The sequence below is a fragment of the Coenobita brevimanus genome, chromosome 97 (genome assembly GCF_032717465.1).
Source record: "Coenobita brevimanus isolate Jiangsu-jjx chromosome 97, ASM3271746v2, whole genome shotgun sequence".
NCBI lineage: Eukaryota > Metazoa > Arthropoda > Malacostraca > Decapoda > Coenobitidae > Coenobita > Coenobita brevimanus.
This window is the reverse complement of record NC_137050.1, coordinates 13,550,567-13,574,531: the sequence shown is the minus strand read 5'-3', so window position 1 is coordinate 13,574,531 and position 23,965 is coordinate 13,550,567. Positions and strand designations below refer to the sequence as shown.

General features: G+C 40.8%; 1 protein-coding gene across 1 annotated transcript in view; it reads right to left on the bottom strand.

Moving 5' to 3' along the window:
• Positions 1 to 23,965, bottom strand: part of LOC145413828 (extracellular matrix organizing protein FRAS1-like) — a 596,816-nt gene that overhangs the window by 136,080 nt on the left and 436,771 nt on the right. The window contains exon 38 of the mRNA XM_080283490.1: positions 14,326 to 14,476. Within this exon, the coding sequence (XP_080139616.1) occupies positions 14,326 to 14,476 (151 nt within the window). The remainder of the gene's footprint in view (positions 1 to 14,325; positions 14,477 to 23,965) is intronic.

Sequence of the window (23,965 nt, the reverse complement as noted above, 5' to 3'; positions counted from 1 at the left end):
AATTCCCAGGCATTCTACTGCGCAGAAGTGTCAGCATTGGACTTTGAAGGGATTATGGCCGAAGTGAGTGACTTTGATGCTCTTGGGGAAGGTACTCAAGAAGAGTCTGTGGAGGGAAGTGTTGGTGTGGTGGGAGGTGCGGCACTGTAAGTGTTGCCGCGCCTCGGAACCCCTGTTATTTAAGGTCATCAGGCCTGTTGTCTACTGTTGTTAAGGTGACTACCCATATTTTTGTTATTGTAGCTATAGCTTTAGTACAATGTCTGAAAATATGACCTTTATTTTGTCTCTAAGGGCCACAAAATGTCCAGGTATGAGGGGGTACCGCTCATATGTAATTATTCCCATAAGATTATGTATTCCCAGTACGCGAATTCCCAGTGCGCGAGGTCGTGGACCGCCCAATCTCTCGTGCACTGTGCGAAACTACTGTATATGATGTGGCAGGGGTAAACCAGCTCTGCTGTTGGGCTCTGCTGCGGATGTCACTGATTGCACTGCGCAGTTGACCCATGTGTGGTGTGGTGCGGTGAGGATCTGTCCCTTCTCCCTTTTGGGGCTAAGATGCGAATGACTGTTTGAATGGATGAGTAAATGGGGAGTGTGTTGTCCTGTCTCAGCTACCTCCCTTTCCTTGGGGGAAGCAGCCTAGGTATATATATATATATATATATATATATATATATATATTGTGGTAGGTGGGGATGCTCACCATCCACTCACTTGATGTAGTGCTGTTCTCTGGTGTCTGCCCTTTCCTCTCCTCCATCCTTCTTTCCATCCATCCTCTTGTGTCTTTCTTTTCTTCATTCTTTCCTCTTTCTTCTGCCTGCGGGTGACTTTACACTCCCTCTTGTGTCTTTCTTTCCTTCATTCTTTCCTCTTCCTTCTGCCTGTGGGTGACTCTACACTGAGTGACAAGCCAAATGGTTTCCTGTACACCAGGAAACCATTTACTATGCTGGGTGGTAACCATATAACCAAATTTTGGCTCCTGGTGGTTTAGTGGGTAATAAAGGTGCTCCAATCGGACTGAGCCGGTGAAGGTTTATATCCATGGGATGGTTGGGGTTTACTGCTCATGTAATGCCACTCAGGGATGAGTGAGGCTGGTCACTCTCATCTTAAATGCCAGGACCAACTTTCCTAGCCCTGGGCTCCTACGCTCCTCATGGGGCAACGTAGGATTGGATGATGGATGGATGGATGGATATATATATATATATATATATATATATATATATACATTAATACCCTGATATATGATACCCCTAAATGTGATACCCCGGCTTAACGATAGGGGTAGAAATTGCACCAATCCTCGCCTAACAATGGCCAAACCCAGGTTTAACGATGGGTTTTTATTTTTCTTACCAATTTTGATAATATTTTAGACAAAAATCGTGTGTTTTGGTTGATTTATAAACTGTTTTTAGACTTCGATTAATGTGTTTTAGCCATAGGTGGAGTGAACACTGTCATCTTGGGGTACAGTTTACTAAGCTTGATTTTTTTCCAGACTTATATTTGACGATATTCAGATCTGATTTGTTGATTTTAGTGAGCTATAGGTGTTATTATTTATAGGTGTTAGGCTTGGGTTAGCTTCCTTGACAGCTGTTAGGCAATTTAGATTGTCATTAAACCTGTTTTTGGGCTCATCTGGGTGGGTTTTGGAATTGGTTTAAGGGGGAAACCCAGGGCTGGTAAGTGGTCCACACTGAAATCCATGTTGAAAGTATCCCGATATATGATACCTCGCCTAACAATGGGGTTTTACTTAACCAATTAGATCGTTAAACTTGGGTAGCCTGTGTGTGTGTGTGTGTGTGTGTGTGTGTGTATATATATATATATATATATATATATACTGTATATACATGTATAAACTGTATATACAGTCACCGCTTGCACAACACGTGATTCTAGTGTGCGGAACTCACATAAAACGGAAGGCAAAATTTTAGGCCAAAAAATGGTCACAATGTGAAAATGACAGATATAACATGGATGGAGGTAGCTGTCCATTTAATTATAAAACCTTACTACACTGCGACGATAGAGATAATGCGGACAGAGACCCAACAATATGGTTCAAGCAGTCATAACGCAGAAAAATAGGGTCATAATGTGGTGGGAACAGACCTAACGTGGCCAGTGATAGTCATAGTGCGGGTTACATCGGCCAATGACATATGGCAGTCATGTGTCTGGATGGGGTGTTGCCACGGTACACTGAGCACTCCTGCCCCAGTTGAGCCTACTTTCTCCCCTTGGTCTGGCTGCAAACAAGCTCTGCGTGATCTTTGCTCTTTTTTGGGGTACACAGAACTCCACTCCACCTCCCCCCAACAAGCCCACAACCTCTTCCATTCAAAGGGGGGAATCCTCTAGTGTTTGTCTGTAATGAAGTCTTTTTTAGGTAGGTAAATGTCCTGGAAAAAAAAAAAAAATGAAAATTGACCCAAGAGGTGAACTTGCGGCTGGCTTGGGTATCATGAAACCTTTAATATGTAAATATATGGCCCTATAACGCAGAATTTTCATAACGTGGGAGTTTCAGGGTACATTATTCACGTTTTATGTGAGCAGTGACTGTATAATATATATATATATATATATATATATATATATATATATATATATATATATATATATATATATATATATATATATATATATATATATATATATATATATATATATATATATATATATATATATATATATATATATATATACATATGAGGTCCTTATTAACAGAGTTGGTCAAGCGCCAAAAATAAAAAAATGGAGAAAAACGCAATCAAAGTTTGGTTACTTTCAAAATGCCATATCTCGGTAACCAGCAAAGATATCTAAGTGATTTTTGTTTTGTTTTGTAGCTTTATGTATGTACTTTAATGTCATTATAATCATATAATGGCATACTGAAAGCTGACACAAAGATTGAGTTTTTTGTTGACCCCTGTCTCAAACAACAACACCATATTGTGATAAAATGGTTGATAACACCTACAGTGTTAGTGATATCGCTATTATTTTCATGTATGTTTAAGTTAAAGACATATACAGTGGATTCTCAAATTTCGACAGTTTAGAATTCGATGCATTTTGGAGTGGTCTGCCCACCTTACTTTTCGATGGAAATTCACGTATTTCGACGCTCTAAGGGCCAGACTCCAACCAGAACAAGCAAAGATAATATTTATGATGCAAACCAAAATGCTAGAAATGAAGGAAAATGATAAAAAAAGGTATTAACCTAACCTAGTATCATATGTAACATATGCTCTAAGGGCCAGACTCCAACCAAAACAAGCAAAGATAATATTTTTGATGCGAACCAAAATGCTGGAAGTGAAGGAAAATTATAAGAAAAAGTATGAACCTAACCTAATATCATGTGTAACATGTGGTCTCAGGGCCAGACTCCAACCAAAACAAGCAAAGATAATATTTTGATGTGAACCAAAATGCTAGAAGTGAAGGAAAATTATAAGAAAAAGTATGAACCTAACCTAATATCGTATGTAACATGTGCTCTCAGGGCCAGACTCCAACCAAAACAAGCAAAGATAACATTTTTGATGCAAACCAAAATGCTAGAAGTGAAGGAAAATTATAAGAAAAAGTATGAGCCTAACCTAGCATCGTATGTGACGTGTCAAGAAGAGAATGAAAATCAGCATCATTTATTCATACAGTATATGAAGCATACGATGATATGGCTCCAAGACAATTCACCATCAAGTTAATTCGCCCGTCAGATAATTCCCCATCAAAACATGGACGATTTCCCGTCAGGACAATTCGCCTCCTGGACGATTCCCCATCATTCTATAAATATACTTACTATTAATTAATCAATACTTTAATAACTTGAAGATATAACAAGAGAAATTAAAGGAGATAATCAAAAGTAGAAATACTAAAACACAATGAATTACAGGTGGTAGCAAATACTGTACAGTAGGCAGAATACTGAAACAAAGAGAAGCACGGTAATTATGAATACAAGAAGTAACATGGAAATGAACAATAGCGACTGAGAAAAAAACATAGTCATGTTGTTTAAAGACAGGAGCTCCCGGATGGGAGTAGGCACCAACAACGACAGGCCATGTGCAAGGCGATGCTCTGTTGTCGGCAGCCATTTTGCGACTGTCCTGCCAGCAGCCAGCCCTCTACAGCCAAGTGCTGCACTTTCAGCCTTTAATTTCCATATGTGGACATGCATTTCACTGCAATTTAGTTGTATGTATCTTCTTTGTATTTATGTTGCAACTTACCTGTTTCAAGATGGCAAGCAAGAGTGGTTCTTTGGGTAGCAGTGGTAATGTACGAGAGCAGCCTGGCACCTCTAAATCTTCACAGCCAATGGAGAAATGGCAATACAGGAAAGGGCAAAAATACACCAAGTATACACTTGCTGACAGTATGGCAAAACAATACAGAACTACAGTTACTTAACCACAATTATAGTTCATAAAGTTTACAGGAGGTGTGGGCAAAAAAAAATGATTTTAGGGAGTTAGGTTTGGAGGCTCCGGACCCAAACTAATTTTTCCCATAAGAAGTTCAGTTTAAATTTCGATGATTTGAATTTCGCGGTGATTTTTAGGTACATATGCCCATTGAAATTTCAAGTTTCGCTGTACATAAGTGCCAGTACATCATAACTTTGTAAAGAAAACCATATTTCACTGTGGGCAAGGTAAAACCATACGCATGATACCAGTACTCTTGTACTCCAGGCTGTGATTCCTCCTCATCTCGGCAATATTCTGCTTCCACTTCTCAGGATGGCGGCCTCTCTTCCTCCCTCTGGATGGTCCTGCATCATCCCTGGCACTACTGGTATCCGCCATAATAACGGGGAATGCCAATTTCCCAAGAAAATATCACTCAAAATCACGAAGGCAAAGCTGTGAGTACATCCAGGGGCGGGTGTAAACACGGAACTGAAGAACGCGCCGTCTCATGCAGTCTGTGATTGGCCGAGAGCAGTCTACACGGTACACAATACGGCACGCCACTGGCTCGCTCAGCCAGTCACGGTGGCTGCTGATGTTGAGGCACTTAGCCAAATCTGTGGTCAACAATTGGAACGCTGGGGAGTGGCGAGGCAATAATGAGACTAGAAAATGTGTGTGTACCGGATTATCAACCTTATGACCGTAGGCATAGTTGGTTCAGCCTTCTGTCTCGATGATGGAGACTGTCTGCTGAATCATGTCCCACTAGCTTAGCAACCATGCCATTCATTGGGCAACGGTAGCCAAGTGCGTAGAAAAAAAAGGAGGTGAGGTTGCGATACGGACCACCACTACTTTTATAGGAATGCTGTTTACGACCTTCTGCTGGCTGCATAACCAGTCAAACTGTGTTCCACAGGATACTGGGATGGTGTCGCTTGGTCATGATGTAATTAGCTCAGTTTTGAGAAAAGTGGTGCTTGACTAACTCTGTGAATAAGGGCCTCTTATACTGGTATACATCTATATCTATCTATCTAGTTATCTATCTTCATATATATATATATATATATATATATATATATATATATATATATATATATATATATATATATATATATATATATATAATATATATATACACACACACATCTACAGTCACGATTCGTTTTATGTTGATTCGGTATACAATAATTCGCTACAACGATAATAGAAAAGTTCCACCCCAAAATCCGATTTACAATAAATTTCCCATTAGAACCAAATTGCCATCGGAAAATTTCATACAAAGCACCAGGCACATGCAGGTGACCGTCACTTGTCCCAGGCAAGATGGCGGCCCCAGCTTGCAAAGCACTGTTTTGGTTCAGTTGAGGTCCCACCACCCCTTCAAAGCCCTGTCTTTTCCACTCATTCACATGTGCCCCCCAGCTATTGTCACCTCTCAGCCAAGCATCGTGCTACTGTAGGCCTATACATCGTGCAGCATCAGGCCAACGTTGCGCAAGTGTGTTTGTTGCGTTGTTGCAATGATTTACTGTATGTGAGTAGCACTGCCTATATTGGTGTGATAGTGCTTGTTTTGGTCTTGGAGACAACTTGGACCAGCACAGGAAGTAATTATGGTGGACTGTCATTTTCATTTCAATCTAGGGTAGGTGACTTTGGGAAGTTGAGTTGAAATAACCCCCCTTTTACAATGTGTTTCAATCTCCCAATTTACGATAAAATCGTTACACATTAAGGTATGACCTGACGTTACCCCATCGTAAAACGAGTAGTGACTACTGTATATATATTCATTCATTCATTCATTGCCAGACGCCATGTATCCCAAACGGGGTGGCCAAGGGCTTAGAGTTAATTGTTTTACAGGGAGGGGCACTAATCCTCCACCAACCCCACTTGACATGTAGGGAACACTATATATATATATATATATATATATATATATATATATATATATATATATATATATATATATATATATATATATATATAACTATATATACATATATATATATATATATATATATATATATATATATATATTCATTCTCAGATCTTTAGTGGAAAAGTTTCTAGAGAAGGGAAAGAAGTTGTATGTGGCTTTCATGGATTTGGAGAAAGCATATGACAGGGTGGATAGACTAGGATTATGGAAAGTGTTAAGAATATATGGAATAGATGGGAAGTTGTTGAATGCTGTGAAGAGTATGTACGATGGTGCGAAGGCTGCAGTGCGTGTGGATGGTGAACTAAGTGAATTTTTCTCTTTGAAAGTTGGGTTGAAACAGGGATGTGTCATGTCTCCATGGTTGTTCAATCTGTACATGGATGGGGTAATAAAAGAGGTACAAGGTAGGGTAGTGGATGTTGGAGTGGCCCTGGTGAGAGAGGATAGTGTTTGGAAACTCCCTGTACTGTTGTTTGCAGATGATACCGTGTTGTTGAGTGAAGACGAAGGGGAGCTGCAAGGCTTGGTGGATGAGTTTGAGTGAGTGTGTAAGAAACGGAATCTAAAGGTGAATGTAGGGAAGAGTAAAGTGATGGTCTTTGAGAGAGGTGAAGTCAGTGAATGTACAGCGAGGTTGGATGGTGAGGAATTGGAAAATGTGAGTACGTTTAAGTACTTGGGTAGTGTGATGAGTAAGGATGGAGGTTTGGAGGGTGAAGTGCTTGAAAGGGTACAGCAGGGAAGAAAGGTTGCTGGTTCTTTGAAAGCAGTGATAAGAAACAGGGAAGTGAGCATGGAAGTGAAAAAGTTACTACATGACAGTATTGTGATACCAACTCTAACGTACGGAAGTGAAGCTTGGATGTTGTTGGAAGGACACAAGTCAAGAGTGAGAGCCGTGGAAATGAGTTATTTAAGAGGAGCCTGTGGAGTCACATGGAGAGACAGGCTGACGAATGAGGATATAAAGGAGCGTTGTGGTGTTGGTGTGGATGTGATAGGAAGCGTTATGAGGAACACACTGAGGTGGTTTGGCCATGTGGAGAGGATGGAGGGTGAAAGACTGACGAAGAGAGTGTATATGAGTGAGGTGGAGGGGGAAAGAGGGAGGGGGAGGCCGAGGATGAGATGGAGAGATGGGGTGGAGAGGTATATGAGAGAGGGGGGTGTGAGTTGGGAGCAGGGGAGTGAAATGGCGGGGGACAGGGCGACTTGGAGGCGATTTGTTTGTGGCCACCCCAAACGGGATTGAGGCGTCTGGCAATAGATAGATAGATAGATAGATAACTATATAACTATATATATATATATATATATATATATATATATATATACAGTAAAACTCTACAACTCAGCATAATACATGTGCAAGCCTTGCCGAGTTAGCCTATTTGCCAAGTTGTGGGGATGAACTTTAAGTTCCCCCCCCCAGCACACACACACACAAAAAAGGCAAAAATGGAAAAAAATGGAAAAAATTAAACATTTTTACAATAACCAGTAAAAGCTGCCTTACCATTATTCCATGGAGTTGTAGGGTGTATTCCAGGCATGGAGGAGGACTTTTGGTAGTTTTTGGAGGTGTTAAGGGGACTCAAGATCACTTTTGGGCACACCTTTATGTACTGTACTTGACACTGTACACTATGTAAAGCACAAAACACTATACAGGCCATTACTGCAATGTATTTATCACTTGTACTATACTGGGGAACTAAACAGTGAACACTTAAACATTACGGTACAGCAATTATTCACTAAACACTAAACCACTACTGTACAGAACTTATTCACTACTGAACTTAACACTTAATCACTGTCACTGTCAGTCTGAAAAATGTGCTCAGGTAAGTCTGAGGACACAGTGCTGATCAAGCTGCAGGAGGACACACTGCTCGTGGATGGCTGAGGCTCCCTGGGTGGAACCCATGGCTTAAAAAAGTCAGAGATCTTTTTCTGCTTCAATTCAGCATGTTGCCTCCTCATAACAGCTACTCTGGCATCCCTGAGGGCTTGATAAAACATATCAAACCCATCGTACTGCACCATTCCCTCCAAACACTTGTCCAAGTGAAAAAGGATCTCAGAGAGTTTCATTGTGGGTGGCTGTTCCTCTCTTCATCTTCACTGTCTTCATGAGCCACTTCCTCAGCCACACTGGAGGCAATTTCCAACTCACTCTGGTGATGGTAGCCTTGGTTCTGAGCATCACCTTCCAGCCACTCCACTATGTTTTCCTCGATGACCTCAGAATTTTTTAATTTTGATGTTTTAAATGAATATTTTGGAGCCTTCCCGAGTTGTAGAGGTTTCCGACTTGAAGGATGATGAATTGTAGAGGTTTTACTGTATATATATATATATATATATATATATATATATATATATATATATATATATATATATATATATATATATATATAGATATATATATATACTGTATATATATATATAGATATATAGATATATATATATCTATCTATCTATATATATATATATATATACTGTATATATATATATATATATATATATATATATATATATACTGTATATATATATATATATATATATATATATATATATATATATATATATATACAGTATATATATATATATATATATATATATATATACAGTATATATATACAGTATATATATATACAGTATATATATACAGTATATATATATATATATATATATATATATATATATATATACTGTATATATATATATATATATATATATATATATATATATATATATATATATATATATATTGCCAGACGCCATAATCCCGTAAGGGGTGGCCATTTGACTCTGAGTTATATATATATATATATATATATATATATATATATATATATAGATATATATATATATATATATATATATATATATATATATATATATACACATACAGTGGGGCACCAACTTTCGCTACAGCAGGATTCGCGGAATCCACTTTCGCGGCATGCACCAAATATTCCCCAACTTCCACTTTCGCTTGAAAAAAATCGATTTTCGCGCACAAATTTTGGGTTTGGGACAATATTTTGAACTTTGAATTTCCTGCACCGTCCGCCCGCAACCCACCGCCATCTTGAATGACGTCATGTCAACACTCTGTCCACCCATTCCCGCCATTGTGTACGAGCGTGCTAGCTCCATTGTGTTGGATTCTCACGGTTCAATGGTTCAAGTCTGATTGGTGAAGTGTTCAATAAACGCATCCATGAAGGGCAGCAGGCTCTTATCACACGCTACCTGCAGAAGACTAAGGAAATAACGGAGGTGGAAGTACCACTGGAAGCCGAGGGGGCAGCCGACCATGGTGCTATCCCTACTGACAGTGCCATAGAGGAGCTTAACATGGATGAAGATTTCGATGGATTTGTTCAAGAGAACCTAGCACAAAGGGAAATTCAGCACAGAGTGGAAGTGTTGCATCAAGTTGCATCTGAGGAGGCAGAGAGAGAGAGTGGTAGCGAGGCAGCAAGAGGTGGCGCCAATACGTCTGGCGTGGCTAAATAAGCCCGCCACGCGCCTCCGATACTTACCCCCAACATCCATTAAACACCTCAACCTGGTCTCTGTGGTATGTTTCTCCTCATATAATGTATACTGTACAGTTTTTATTGTTTGTATCTCACAATGCAATGTACAATAGTGATTTGATGTACTGTATTGCAAGTGAAAATGAAAATCTGATGTTACTTTAGGATAGCCGGGAACCAATTAGCCTTTTTGCCATAAAGACAATGCCCCAACTTTCGCTAATTCCACTTTCGCGCATTATTTTTGGACCCAATTAGGCGCGAAAATTGGTGCCCCACTGTATATATATATATATTAGCCTCTGTGGTACAATGGTAGAGTGTGCGTTTTCGTACACAGGTGAAACAGGGTTTGCGCCCTGCCGCCAGGGTAATAAACTTTGGGAGTGTTCATCCGGCCACGTACTACTTTGGCGGACATAAGGGGTGCTGTGGCTGAACCAATGTCGCTTACTATAAAGTATGCTTGCACCCAGTTGGCTTGTGGGGCTGATTACACTTGGTTCACAGACTACACACACATCCAAAGCCACTCCAGCACTACAATTACTTACAAGCACTTCTCACACTACATACAATCTCTACCAGACAGCCTAAGCCACTGGGTAGAGATACATTGGCTGTATCATCCTGACTTCAGTTGGGATAGCCCGGTCCTGCAGTAGATACTCAAACGGCTGATGATGATGATGATGATGATGATATATACCCATATATATATATATATATATATATATATACAGTATATCCCTGTAGTTCGTGAGTATATAGGCGGCAGAGGACATCACGTACTAAGAATTCGCGTACTGTGAATACATAAACTTATGGGAAAAATTGCATATGGGTGGCACCCCCCTTCATGGGCAACCCTTGAGATGCCCTTCAGACCTTAGTAATGTACTATACAGGGAAACTATCTAAGACATATTACTTAAGATAAAGTAAACCAACAAGATTATGGCTTTACTAGGTAAATCAACAAGGATTTACTAAACCAACAAGAATATGGCTGCTCACCTTTACCCAAGAGGACAACAGGCGTGATGGAGGTAAGAGGAGGATCCGAGGCAGGATGAGGCACCTAGCGTGCATCTCCTGCATCACCCACCCACCACACCACCCGACACACCACCTTCCTCACCACTTTCATCAACAGAATTTTCGACACTTTCACTAGCTAATGCACTCACTTCGTTCATAAACCCTTCAAATTCTATTTCTGACACCTCAGACATCGAATCAGTCTCTTGCTCCTCCTCAGGATATGCCTCTTCTGATGTTGAAGGGAGTGACTCTTCACTTTGTTCAAGCCGAAGGTAACGGGTGATGAGTGTTTGCTTCCATCTGTTTACTTCCTGCTTGAACTTGTCGGTGTAGTAGCGGAAGGTTTTGTCAAGTGAAGACATCACCTCCTCCACTTGCAACTGAGAATGTTTGATGTCCTTGAATTCTTCCTTGAATTTATCAAAGGCACACAGTACCCAGCTGATCTCCATCATGGACAAATCTTCACTCTCCATCATTGGTGCTGCTGCCTTTTCTGCTGCGATCTCCTGCTCTGCATCGGCCTCGTCCACTCGCTGCACGATTTCCTGGGGATCCTGCTCTGCTGCTACTGAATATAAACCCCTGATCTCCTCCAGCGAGACGGCCTGAAACCCGGGCACAGCATGTGCACTTAGGAGATTGGCTGCCTCCGCAGCGGCCAGGGACTGAAAGCCACTTCCCGGTACGATTTCACACAGGTGCGGTACGAAGAGACGCCAAGCATGGTTAATTGTTGCAGTAGTTATTTCTGCCCAAGAGGACAACATGAGAGTGATGGCATCCTTGAGGTTGAATGACCGCCAAAAAGCCATAATAGTCTTCTCAGAAGTTGAAGTTGGTTGTGAGGGTGCTGTGCGTGGTGGGGATGAAGTGGGTGGCAAGTCCAAACCATCCTCAGCATCCATGACATCACTCCCAACTGTGTTTAAGTCAAGAATTGCCTGCAATTCCTCACAGCTGTCAGTCTGGCTGCAGAGGTGATTGCAGAGGCATTGGTGGTATAGTTGCTTGACCGTTGCAATCAACTCCTGGCCTAGCAGTTGGATAAGAGAGGTCGTTCCTGGGGGCAGAAAAACGATCTTGCATTCCTTGCTGAGGTCTGCTAGCCAGGTTGGATGACTTGGGGCATTGTCGAGGATGAGAAGCACCTTGAAGGGGATGCCAAGTTCCCGGGATTTTGCCTTGGCATCAGGGATGAAATGCTGCAACAACCACTTGGAAATGATGCTGCTAGTTATCCAACCATTGGAGTTGCTGTACCAGTATACTCTGCTGTCATCCATGCAGCGTAGATTCTTGTAACATCTAGGGTGTGCTGGGGTATGCAACACAACAGGACGCATCTTGTGTGAACCTGATAAGTTCACGGCAAACATAACTGTTATCCTGCTCTTGTCGATTTTTCTGCCCTGGGCCTGGTGCTGGTGCTTACTAATATAAGTACACTTCAGCATAGCCTTGTAGTATAGGGCTGTTTCATCAATGTTATAAATTTGGTCCCTGATGTAGCCGCCCTCGTTGTTTATCCCCTTTAGGATGGCTGGATAATCCCTGGCTGCCATTTCATCCACTGATGCACGCTCCCCCGTAAGGCGAATGTGATGTAGCTCCTTCCTCTTCAGAAAGCAGCAAAGTCATCCCACGGAGGCTTTAAATGGTTTCTTTACAGCAAGCTTCAGAGCTGCAGCTTTGTAGAAAATCTTGGTCTGGTCCCTGATGTAGCGCCCGTTCAGTGGAATTCCTTCCTTCTCCTTCCTCAGGATAAATGTAGCCAGGTACCGCTCCATAAGAATTATAACTTGGTTGCTCAGCCTGCTTCTCCCGTCCAATGCCGCCGTCCCATATGTCTTCAAAGTCTTCTTTATGGCCTCCCTGTTAGCCCATATACTTCGCACGGACGATTCTGCCAAGCCTAGTTCCTTGCCAATGGCATGTTACCCTTTCCACTCTCCTTCTTCCTGATAACTTGCATCTTCATGGCATGGGTGATGCACTTCTTCTTCCTGGAGGAGGGAGCAGACATCCTGGCTCACAAAAAAAATAGCCTCAGAGTACACGGAAACATACCTGGAACAGCGAGTGTACCCTCTGTGCGCGTGGGTTTCCTCTGCTGGGACTCTCAGCTCACCACCCTCCAAGCAGCGCATATGGACATCACGTGACAAGTGAGCAGCATTGACGTCACAAGGTGGGCGGAACGTTAAGTAACCGTTATCGTTTCTTGGGGGGGCAATATCACGTACTCGGGGTAACCCCGGATTTGGGCCACTCTTCGCTGCCCGTCTCGCTTACAAGGAGTTCAATTTGCATACTAATAAAAAATGTACTAAAATTAAAAAAAAAATAGGTCCTCGCGTACAAGGGGGATCACGTGCTCGGAACTCGCGTACTGTGGGGATGTACTGTACAGTATTTAGGGGAAGGCAATGGCCGAATAGGTAGAGAGGTGGCCTGCAGTCTTGATGGGCCCAGATTATAATCCTGGCTGGGCAGGGAACAGTTTATGGATTTGAATTTCATTAAAATGCAGACTTTACTGATCTACTAGAGGACCCACCACTGGCATGTCTTAAAAATGGCCCTGCTAATACCAATACACCAATCCTGTATGGGACAGTTCTAGCATGTATTCAATATGGATAGTGTGTGTCAGTGCAGAAGTGGTGATACGCATAGGTGTATGGAATGTAAGAGGTTCTGGACAATGAGAATGCGTTGTGAAGCCTACGCCCAGCATTGGGAGGGGGGGGGGAGGTGTTTTTTGATGTCAGAACAGCTATACAGTACAGATATATGATTTTATAGGGGGCTTGAACCTCTTTGGGAGTGTTTTTGGCTGTACTACATCATTATTCATCAATATATCACCTTCTGGCACCCCCTTCGCCACTATACAGTATGTTGGATAATTGAGAGTTTACTATAAAGCTATTATTGTTGGTGTGCTCAGCAGTAGCCAGTGGAGTGGTGTTAAGAGGTGAGATTTTCTCTGTTTTACTTAACAGGTAGTTAGACAAACTTAATCTGAAAGAAAGTTCTGACAAACCATGACAACCTGCTCTTCATCAGAGGCAGGTTCTTAACTTAATCTGACAGAAAGTTCTGACAAACCATGACAACCTGCTCTTCATCAGAGGCAGGTTCTTGGAAGTGGATCTGAGGTACAGTACTAAGTAGAATTAAGCTGATGTAAATGAGTAGGTGAAAATGGGTACAATTTTTTAGCTGTAATCTCCAATGAACGACCAAGGATTTTCCTCCTATCTTTTAAAATTCTGTGGGCACTCACCCATGGTGAAAGAAGTGATGGATGCAGAAGGTTGGGTGGCAAGGCTAAGGTGACCAAGTGTCGGAGGCTGAGTAATGGAGAAGTACAGTTCTTCTGGCGGAGTGTCTGTATCCTCTACTCTCAGATCTTGGGCTGTGATGTATCTCCCAATCTGCTGACAGTAGAACAGTAACTTATGAATGAAACTAGCCATATATCTCTGAATATTGTACTAACAGTACATCACTGAAAATCTACTATCTCCGATACACTCCCTCACAGAGGACAAATATGACAAGAAATTCTTTAAATTCTTGGTCTTTACAACTCACTTTCATTTTATTATCTTCTCTTTCCTATGCTAACATAGGTGGGAGACAGATGCCAGGAGGTAATTAACCACAGTGCTCATCTCAGTACAGTAACTTAAGACTTCTGGGTCTGTGGCAAGTTATTCACCCATCCATCCATCCATCATCCAATCCTATGTTGCCCCATGAGGAGCGTAAGAGCCCGGGGCTAGGCAGTTGGTCCTGACATTTAAGATGACAGTGACCAGCCTCACTCATCCCTGAGTGGTATTACGTGAGCAATAAACCCCAACCATCCCTTGGATATAAACCTTCACCGGCTCAATCCGATTAGAGCGCAATAATTACCCACTAAACCACCAGGCGCCAACATGTGGTTATATGGTTACCACCCAGCGTTATAAATGGTTTCCTGGTGTACAGGAAACCATTTGGCTTGTCACTTAGTGTAAAGTCACCAACAGGCAGAAGGAAGAGGAAAAAATGAAGGAAAGAAAGACAGAAGAGGGAGTGTAAAGTTACCCGTAGGCAGAAGGATGAGGAAAGCCACTACTTTGAAATACAAGACCAGCATCATCTATGTATCAGTCTTACCTACCCTGGATGTTATCCTAGATAATTACTACATTTTCTTTTCAGTCCACAAAGACAGATGAACACCTGAATTGAGTGGAGCCAGCTGACCTTACATACACAGCTTAACTCAAACATTCTATGCAACTGCAATTCTTCAAGTTTCAATATTGCAGTATACCTCACTTTAACATTCTCTTCTCCCAGTCTTTATACAGTACAGACAGATCCTCAGCTTATGCAGTATATGTGTTAACCAAGGTCCCTGTTCAAATAAACTGCAACAGTGGGCTCATTCACACAGTTTACCTCACTTTAACAATTTCTTTTCCCAGTCTATATACAGTACAGACAGATCCTCAGCTTCTGCAATATTTGTATTAACAAAGGTCCCAACATTCAAATAAACTGCATCAATGGGCTCATTCAACCTATTCTAATAAAGCTAATCTGTTACCCAAATCTACAGCCTGATTGCCACTTTCTTACTAAAAGCCATACATTGTCCTAACTTGCCTACTAATATCATAAGGATATACACTACTATATAAGAAAAAAAAGAAAGATAATGATATTAAATGGGGATAAGAGCAATAACATACACGTATACAGTACTACAGTGGCTGCTACTACCACTACCTCTATTGCAGCTACCATCACAACCCCTACTACTTACTAAACAACCATTACTACCACTCCAGTTGCAACTATTATCAGTACTACACTACCATCACTACCACTAATACAACTACCACTTCTACACCTTCCATGACTACCACAACTACCATCACTTCCACTTTTAATGCTACCATCACAACAACTATCTAACCGTTCTTCACTGATATCAATCAACAGCTGTGGTGACAGTGCCGAATACTAAGGGTCCATTGCATAAATGCAAATGCATTTCTGGATAATGCATAATTTAGAGTCTACAGTACATGCCTTTTATCCACTTACTTAGACCATCTCACTGATTTTCTTCATTTATTTCAGCTAACATTACACATCCACTACTCATTCTTCCATACCAATTATCAGTCATCCTACAACAGTGGCTTCTCGCATCTCACACTATGTGCATCTCACGAATATGCATCTGATGACAACATTCAGTATCTACCCATTCACATATATATCACAATTAACTGCATAACTACATAAATCTCGTGGGTGCATATCTGTGGAAGCAGTGTTGCTGGTGGGAGCTCACCAGGTGTGGATAAGCAAACAAGCAAATGAACAAACCAGATCAAAATGAACTGTTACTGCACAATTTGCCACAGTACGTGACTGCTCAGTGGCTCACTGGTGTGGGGTGATGGTGTGGTGTGGAGTGAAGGTGTGGGTGATGATCTAAGTCAGGGTATCACAACTGTTTTTCGTTCATGGCCCCCTTCTGAGCCTCATTTACCCCCCTGGCCCCCTTCATTGCCACTGTTAGTTAGCTAAGCAATGTTGAAATGTGAATCTAACATTCAAATCATACCCTGCTTTGAAAGAAAATAGTAATCAAATGCACATGGCATAATCCAGGTGGAGATGGTTTAACAACTAACCTTATGGTGCTTGAATGTATCAGAGTTACCAGGCTTTGCCATCTCAAAACATTTAGAACATTAGGGTTTGTTCCTCATGGATAAAAAATTTCATTTTATACAACCTGTTTTTTCACTGAGGTATATACTGCTCATCGGTGGGGGTGCCCATCATTCATCCACTCAGTGTAGTGGTACTCTTTTCCTGGATAGCTCTACATTGAGTGGCATGCCAAATTATTTCCTGTAAACCAAGAAATAATTTAATTCGCTGGGTGGTAACCTTATACCTAACCAACTCATACTCCTTATGTGTTGACAAGTGGGTTGGCAGTAGGTTAGTGCCCCTCCCCAGAAAATTATTAACTAAAAATACGAACAAGAAGCCTCAGACCAGAACGGACAAACAGATGAGGACCAAGGACCGGACAAAGGACATGGTTCAGATTGCAACATCGAATATAAAGGATGCAAAAAATGAGGTGAGAGAGAGAGAGAGATTGTCCAGGCACTTAAGGGTGCAAAAGTGGACATATCTGGATTAACTGAGACGAAAAGAAGAGGCGAGAGTGCAGGAGAGTGGGAGAATGGGGTATATGCACAGGAGTAGGTGATAATATGAGGGAAAAGAGAGTGTATGTATTGTTGTATGCAAGAGATGGAAGGACAGTATGAGAGTATGGATCAGTTCGTTCAAGGATTGTGTGGGTACTGGTAAGACTGAAAGTAGGATTACAAAAGTGGATGATTACGTGAGTGTATGCACCAATGCAAGATCATGCATGCAGAGAGGAAAAAGAGTTTTGGGCAAATGTGGAAACATGCATGAAAAAGTCTGAGAGGAATGAGTGTTTTTGATTGGAGATATGAATGGAAAGTAGCGGTGGATGGAACAGTGAGTGAGTGGGGTGTGCCTGCAGAAGGGGGTGAGAATGACAGTGCTCTTCTGGGAATTTGTGCGGGAAGGGGGTTGGTGATGGCCAATACCCTCTTCAGACACAAAATGATCCACAGGTATACATTGTGAGTGATGGGAAGGGTGAGTGGTGAACTGAATGAATGGAAGGCAATGATTGATTATGAGTTTGTGGATGACAGAATGAGACTGTATGTAATGGATCCAGGGCATGGAAAGCAATGATTGATTATGAGTTTGTGGATGACAGAATGAGACTGTATGTAATGGATCCAGGGGCACACCCAGGGGGGGGGGCCCTGACCCCCCCTTAGCTCTCCAGGTCCTTTAAAAATTTATACAGGTAACTCGCACGGAACACGTGGGTTTCGTTCCTACCGTGCCGTGTTAGGTGCGAAATCGCGTATATTTAAACTACTCCGTATTTTGCTCCCTAGACCCCCCTAATGTGTTGTTTTGCTGTTATCTGTCACTGGTAATCACTAGAAAGCACTTTAAGTGGTTAGAAGGTTTATTTAATGTTATAACTCACAAATACAGTACTCCAGAGCAAAACTTCAACACACAAATACTGTACGTAAACACAAGGAAACATTCCGACGCCGATCATTGGTAATCATATCAACCAGGTTAACTGGTACCAGTGCTTTAACTTACAAGTACATACCAGAACAGTACATATTTAACTTAGAAGTGCAGTACTGTGATATCGAATGATTTCAGTACATAATCTGTTAGGAATGGCTGAAAAAAAAAAATGTTATGAATACATTTTCACCTTTTTGATACATATTTATGGTAGTTTCGAGTTATATTTTACGTTATCGTTGTGCCCATGCTTGGAAAAGGGAGCGAAACAGTTGAATTTTCAGTCCTAAATGAGAAAACTGCACGTCCTCCAAGGTTAGACTCTGCCACGGGAGAATAAAGTGGAGGGTCAGTTCGATTAGCAATAAGGAAGTTGTGTCACAACTTCCAGCTCCCACACCACAAGAATGGCTAAAAATAGAATCGTAATGCAGTTTCAGAACTAACAATAAGTCTAATTATTACGAATACAGATACAAAGCAGAAATAAATACGTTTACAGACGGGGAAAACGTACTTCTTCCGTCATAACATGTTCATCTTTCTCTATCATTTTACGTTCATCTTTATCATTTTACCTTGTTATTTTCGCAATATATATTGCTGTCTCGTAAACAGGGTGGTTGTTTGTGTTTTGCAAGGGAGGAAAAAGATTGTATTTTCTGTCTGGGTCGAGATAATGGGTGTACCTATGCGTGGTTAGGCATGGCCACGAGCGAAAAAATCGTACATCCACTCATCACGATAGCTGGTGGTGAACTGACAGATGATACATGAGAGGGTGAAGTCAAGGTCAGTCTCATGTCCCAGATTTTCGTTCACTTCCCGAAAGTTTATTCACAGTTTTCTACAAATTGCATTGCATCAAATGATCCAAACCATTACAGCAAACCTGAGCAAATAGGTAAAGATACCAAGACAAAAATGTATTTTTCTTTTATTATAAGTCTTTAACGAACAAACAAAAAAGGCAATATTCCGACGCCGATCATGGGTAATCATATAAATCAGGTTAACTGGTTACAAGGCTTTATTTAATGCTTTAATTGCTTGCAAGTACATACCAGAACAGTAAATATTTAACTTACAAATACAGTACTGTAGAAAAGCAGTACAGTAAGAGTTTAACGAACAAACAAAAAAGGCAATATTCCGACGCCGATCATGGGTAATCATATAATTCGGGTTAACTGGTTACAAGGCTTTATTTAATGATTTAACTTTATTTAAGTGCTTACAAGTACAGTACATACGAGAACAGTAAATATTTAACTTACAAATACTGTACAGTATTGTGGAAAAAACGAACAAATAAAAAAGGCAATATTCTGATGCCTATCAGGTAAACTGGTTATAAGACTTTATTTCTTGCTTTAACGTTATTTAATAGTACTTTAAGTTCCACATAAACTTACCAGAACAGTACAGTACTGTAAATAATTAACTTACAAATACTGTGCTACTGTACTCGGGAATGTCTCACTCACTGAATAATTTCCCACCTAGATCGTCACGTAATCAAAACAAACCGCGCGCTGTGGTGACGTTCGAGGATTTGATCTTTCAAAGGCCTCTCCTGCGTTAATTTGTAGTTTTCATAATGGTTTTTTAATCTTACGTTGTCTTACATGTATCCAAGCCCTTACCGTGTATAATTGCGAGCGCATTCCGTGAGATCGTGTTCTGTGCGAGTTACCTGTATATATTTATTTCGACAACAGCAAAGCATGAAAAACTGGCAAGTACAAACAAAGAGTAACACATGAGCCAGCAGCTCTCTGACTCTAAACCTGTATGTGACCTCCACGTAATTATCGGATTACCTGACCTCACCTCACTACGGGCCCCCCCTTAGAAAATTCCTGGGTGCACCCCTGAATGGATCCAAGAGAATACAGAGGTTGGGGGTGTGGACTTATGGATCATCATTTGGTGGTGGTGAAGGCCAAGGTTCAAATGCAATGGAGGAACAAAATTAGGGTAGGACAGGAGGAAGTAGTTCACATAATGAGGGTAGAAAGGTTGCAAGAGGATGAATAAAAAGGCAGAATATAGAAGTGGAGGAGCAATTGAGTAAAAATGATTTGGAGCAGATGGGGGAGGTGGAGGGTGTGTGCAAAATATTCACAGAAGAAATCTGTGCAGCATGTGAGGCGCTGTGTGGTGTGAAGAGAAGACGTAAGAGGGTGCAAGGAACAGCATGGTGCAATGAAGAGGTTAGAGGAGCTGTGACACAAAAGAAAGCACATAGTGAGTGGATGGGAAGCTGAGGCATGGAGGAAGTTGAGAAACAGAAGAGAGAGGTGAAAAGATTAGTCAGAGAGAGTAAGAAGACAGAGGATGAGGAATTTGGAAGGAATTTGAGTGTAAATTGGAGGGAATGTAAGAAAATGTTGTGGAAGGAGGTAAAGAGATTTAGACAGGATGATGAAGAAGTAAGCAGGGGAGTGAAAGATAAAAATGGTAGATTGATAGTGAAGGGAGACAAAGTGAACAGATGGAGAGAAACCTTTAAGTAACTACATAGAGAATGAAAGTAATGCGAGTATAAGTGGCTCAGTAATGGCTGGAAGAAGGAGGGAGGTGAGAAGGAAGAAAGAGATCAGTAGGATGGAAGCAGTGGAAGCAATGAAGAAAGTCAAAATGGGGAAAGCCCTAGGAATTGATGGAGTGTGTGGTGAAATGCTGAAGCACAGGGAAGGGATAGCAGAATGGATATAGAAGACGTGCAGATTGGCCTGGGAGGAAGGTAGGGTCCCAGAGGATTGCAAGTTAAGTATAATTATTCCCCTGTACAAAGGAAAAAGGGGAAAAAGAAGTGTATATAGTAGTAATCATAGAGGCAATTGTCTTCTTAGCATAAAAGGAATAGTATTTGGTAGGATACTTATTAACAGAGTCAGGGAAATAAGAGAGGCATTAGATGAAGAACAGGGAGGTTTTAGGAAGGGAAGAGGTTGTGTGGATCAGATATTCATCCTTAGATCTTTAGTGGAAAACTTCCTAGAGAAAGGAAAGAAGTAGCATATGACGTTCATGGATTTGGAGAAAGCATATGATAGAGTTATGGAATGTGGAAAATATTAAGAATATATGAAGTAAATGGAAAGTTGTTGAATGCTGTGAAGAGCATGCATGAAGGTTCTAAGGCTGCAGGGTGTGTGTGGATAGTGAACTGAGTAAATTTTTCTGTCTGAATGTTGGATTGGAGCAGGGATGTGTCATTCCTCCATGGTTGTTCAATCTGTATATGGATGGGGTTATAAAAGAGGCACAAAGTACAGCAGTGGATTTTGGAGTGGCCCTAATGAAAGAGGACAGCATCTGGAAACTTCCTGTACTGTTGTTTGCAGATGATCCTGTATTAAGTGAGGACGATAGGGAAATGCAAGACTTAGTGCATGAGTTTGGGAGAGTGTGTAAGAAACAAAAACTAAAGGTGAATGTAGGGAAGAGTAAAGTTATGGTCTTCAAAAGAAATGAAGTCACTGAATGTACAGTGAGGCTGGATGAGGAGGAAATGAAAAATGTGAGTGCATTCAAGTACTTGGGTAGTGTGATGATTAAAGATGGAAGTTTGAAGAATGAAGTGTTTGAAAGGGTGCAACAAGGAAGAAAAATGGAAGGTTCTTTGAAAGTAGTGAGAGCAAGGGAGTAAAAAATTTGTTGCATGAATGTATTGTGATACCAACACTACTGTAAGGAAGTGAAGCTTTGACCATGTTGGAAGGACACAAGTCCAGGGTTAGAGCAGTTGAAATGAGTTATTTGAGATGATCATGTGGAGTTACATGGAGAGACAGACTGACAAATGAAGAAGTGAAGGAGCATTATGGTGAAGATGTGGATGTGATAGAAAGCATTAGAAGAAATACACTAAGGTGGTTTGGCCATGTGGAGAGGATGGAGAGCGAGAGACTAACGAGAAGAATGTATGTGAGTAAGGTGGAGAGAGGGAGAGGGAGGGGGAGAAGGAGGGGGAGACTGAGGATCAGATGGAAGGTTGGAGTGGAGAGAGATATGTGAGAGGGGTGTGTGAGCTGGTTGGAGGGCAGTGAAATGGCAGGGGATAGGGCGACATGGAGGTGATTTATTTGTGGCCACCCCTTACAGGATTAAGGCATCTGGCAATACATAGACAGATAGTGATATATTGTAAATTACTGTAATTTTTAATATTTATGCTCCTGAGTTTAGCACAGACAATGAAATGCGAGGACAAATAAAAATTTATTTACTAACACTCCTTTGATATGGACAATTTTAAGGCCAATGGCCATGGAAATTCTTTACAGTGGTTTAGTGGTTAATAAAGGTGCTCCAATGGGGTGCTTCTGAAAAGTCTAGTATTCCGTCAGATGGCTCCACTGTAGCAGTAAACACATTCCCGCGCTGTTTAAAAAGCATAATTTTATTTGTTAAATATTTACATTGTTGTGTGAAATTGTGAATCATGGTATGCCATATTATAAATAATACAAATAGAACACGTATATATAACGTATCATGAATTGTTTATATTTATCATAAACTGAAATTAAAATATCACTGATGGCATGTGATGGCAATCCGCCATTTCAGTGGTCCTATATTATTTAATTTCTGCTACATTTAGTGCAAGTTAGATTCTTAATACATAGTTTGTTCAGAGTGTAAAGTACGCCTAGTGGGTATCTTGACTCATCCAGTCTCTATGTGGGCAGAAATTTAATGTTGAGTAAATACTGGCATTCACCATCATAAATCATCCGGTCTGAGGAACCGTCCCAAAACCAAGATCGTTTATGCGTCATTCTTTGCCCGGTCTCACCGAGGTTAGACGACTGTGAAAGGTAAACAAGCCAAGACAACGCCTCCAAGTGATCCACAAGATTCACAAGAGTCAAGTTCAGTATACAAGAGTCAAGTTCAGTATTCACGATTATATATATATATATATATATATATATATATATATATACATATACAGTAATCACTCCAATATCCGGATCAATAGAGCCATCGGTAGGTTCGGATATTGGTTTTGTCCGGATATTGGGCCCCAGCTTATGGACTTGTACTTACGGACCCTAACACAGAGAAACACCTATACAACTCCCTCCGGACATGCATAGCACCTATTTAACACCCAAATCACACCAATAAGGCACATAAATGACTGAAATAAATGCAATAGACACATAAAATGTGGGTTTAGAAGTATGTTCATACATTAATAAACATTCTGGTACTTATGGACTCTAACCGAACCTAACCTAACCGAACCTAACCGAACTCTGAAAAACACATTCCTACTGCACATGCATGAGGTAAGTTTAGTATGGAAAGAAGTACAGTATGACACTTTCTGGTAAGTATAGTATGGGAAAAAATACAATATGAAACATTCTGGTAAATATAGTATGGAAAATAGTACAACATGAAACATTTTGGCTACTTACAGCAAGTCCCTGGCCACCTCGATGAATAACCGCCTCCTCTCGGACTCTGACAGTAAGAACGATTTCCTGAAGCACTTGCACTACACTCTTCCTGAAGTCTTGCACTGAACTTAGTCACTAACACACAGAAGTCCGTTCTTTTCACAGTGTTCACTTTAGTCCAAATAATGTTCCATTAAATTTAAGTGTTGCACATTAACTTTTCCCAAGTTTTTTTAAGTTTCCAAAGCCAAAACAAAGAAGGTTAGTTACGTTAAATTTCTTTTCTACTTAGTCTTTTCTCCCAACTTGAAA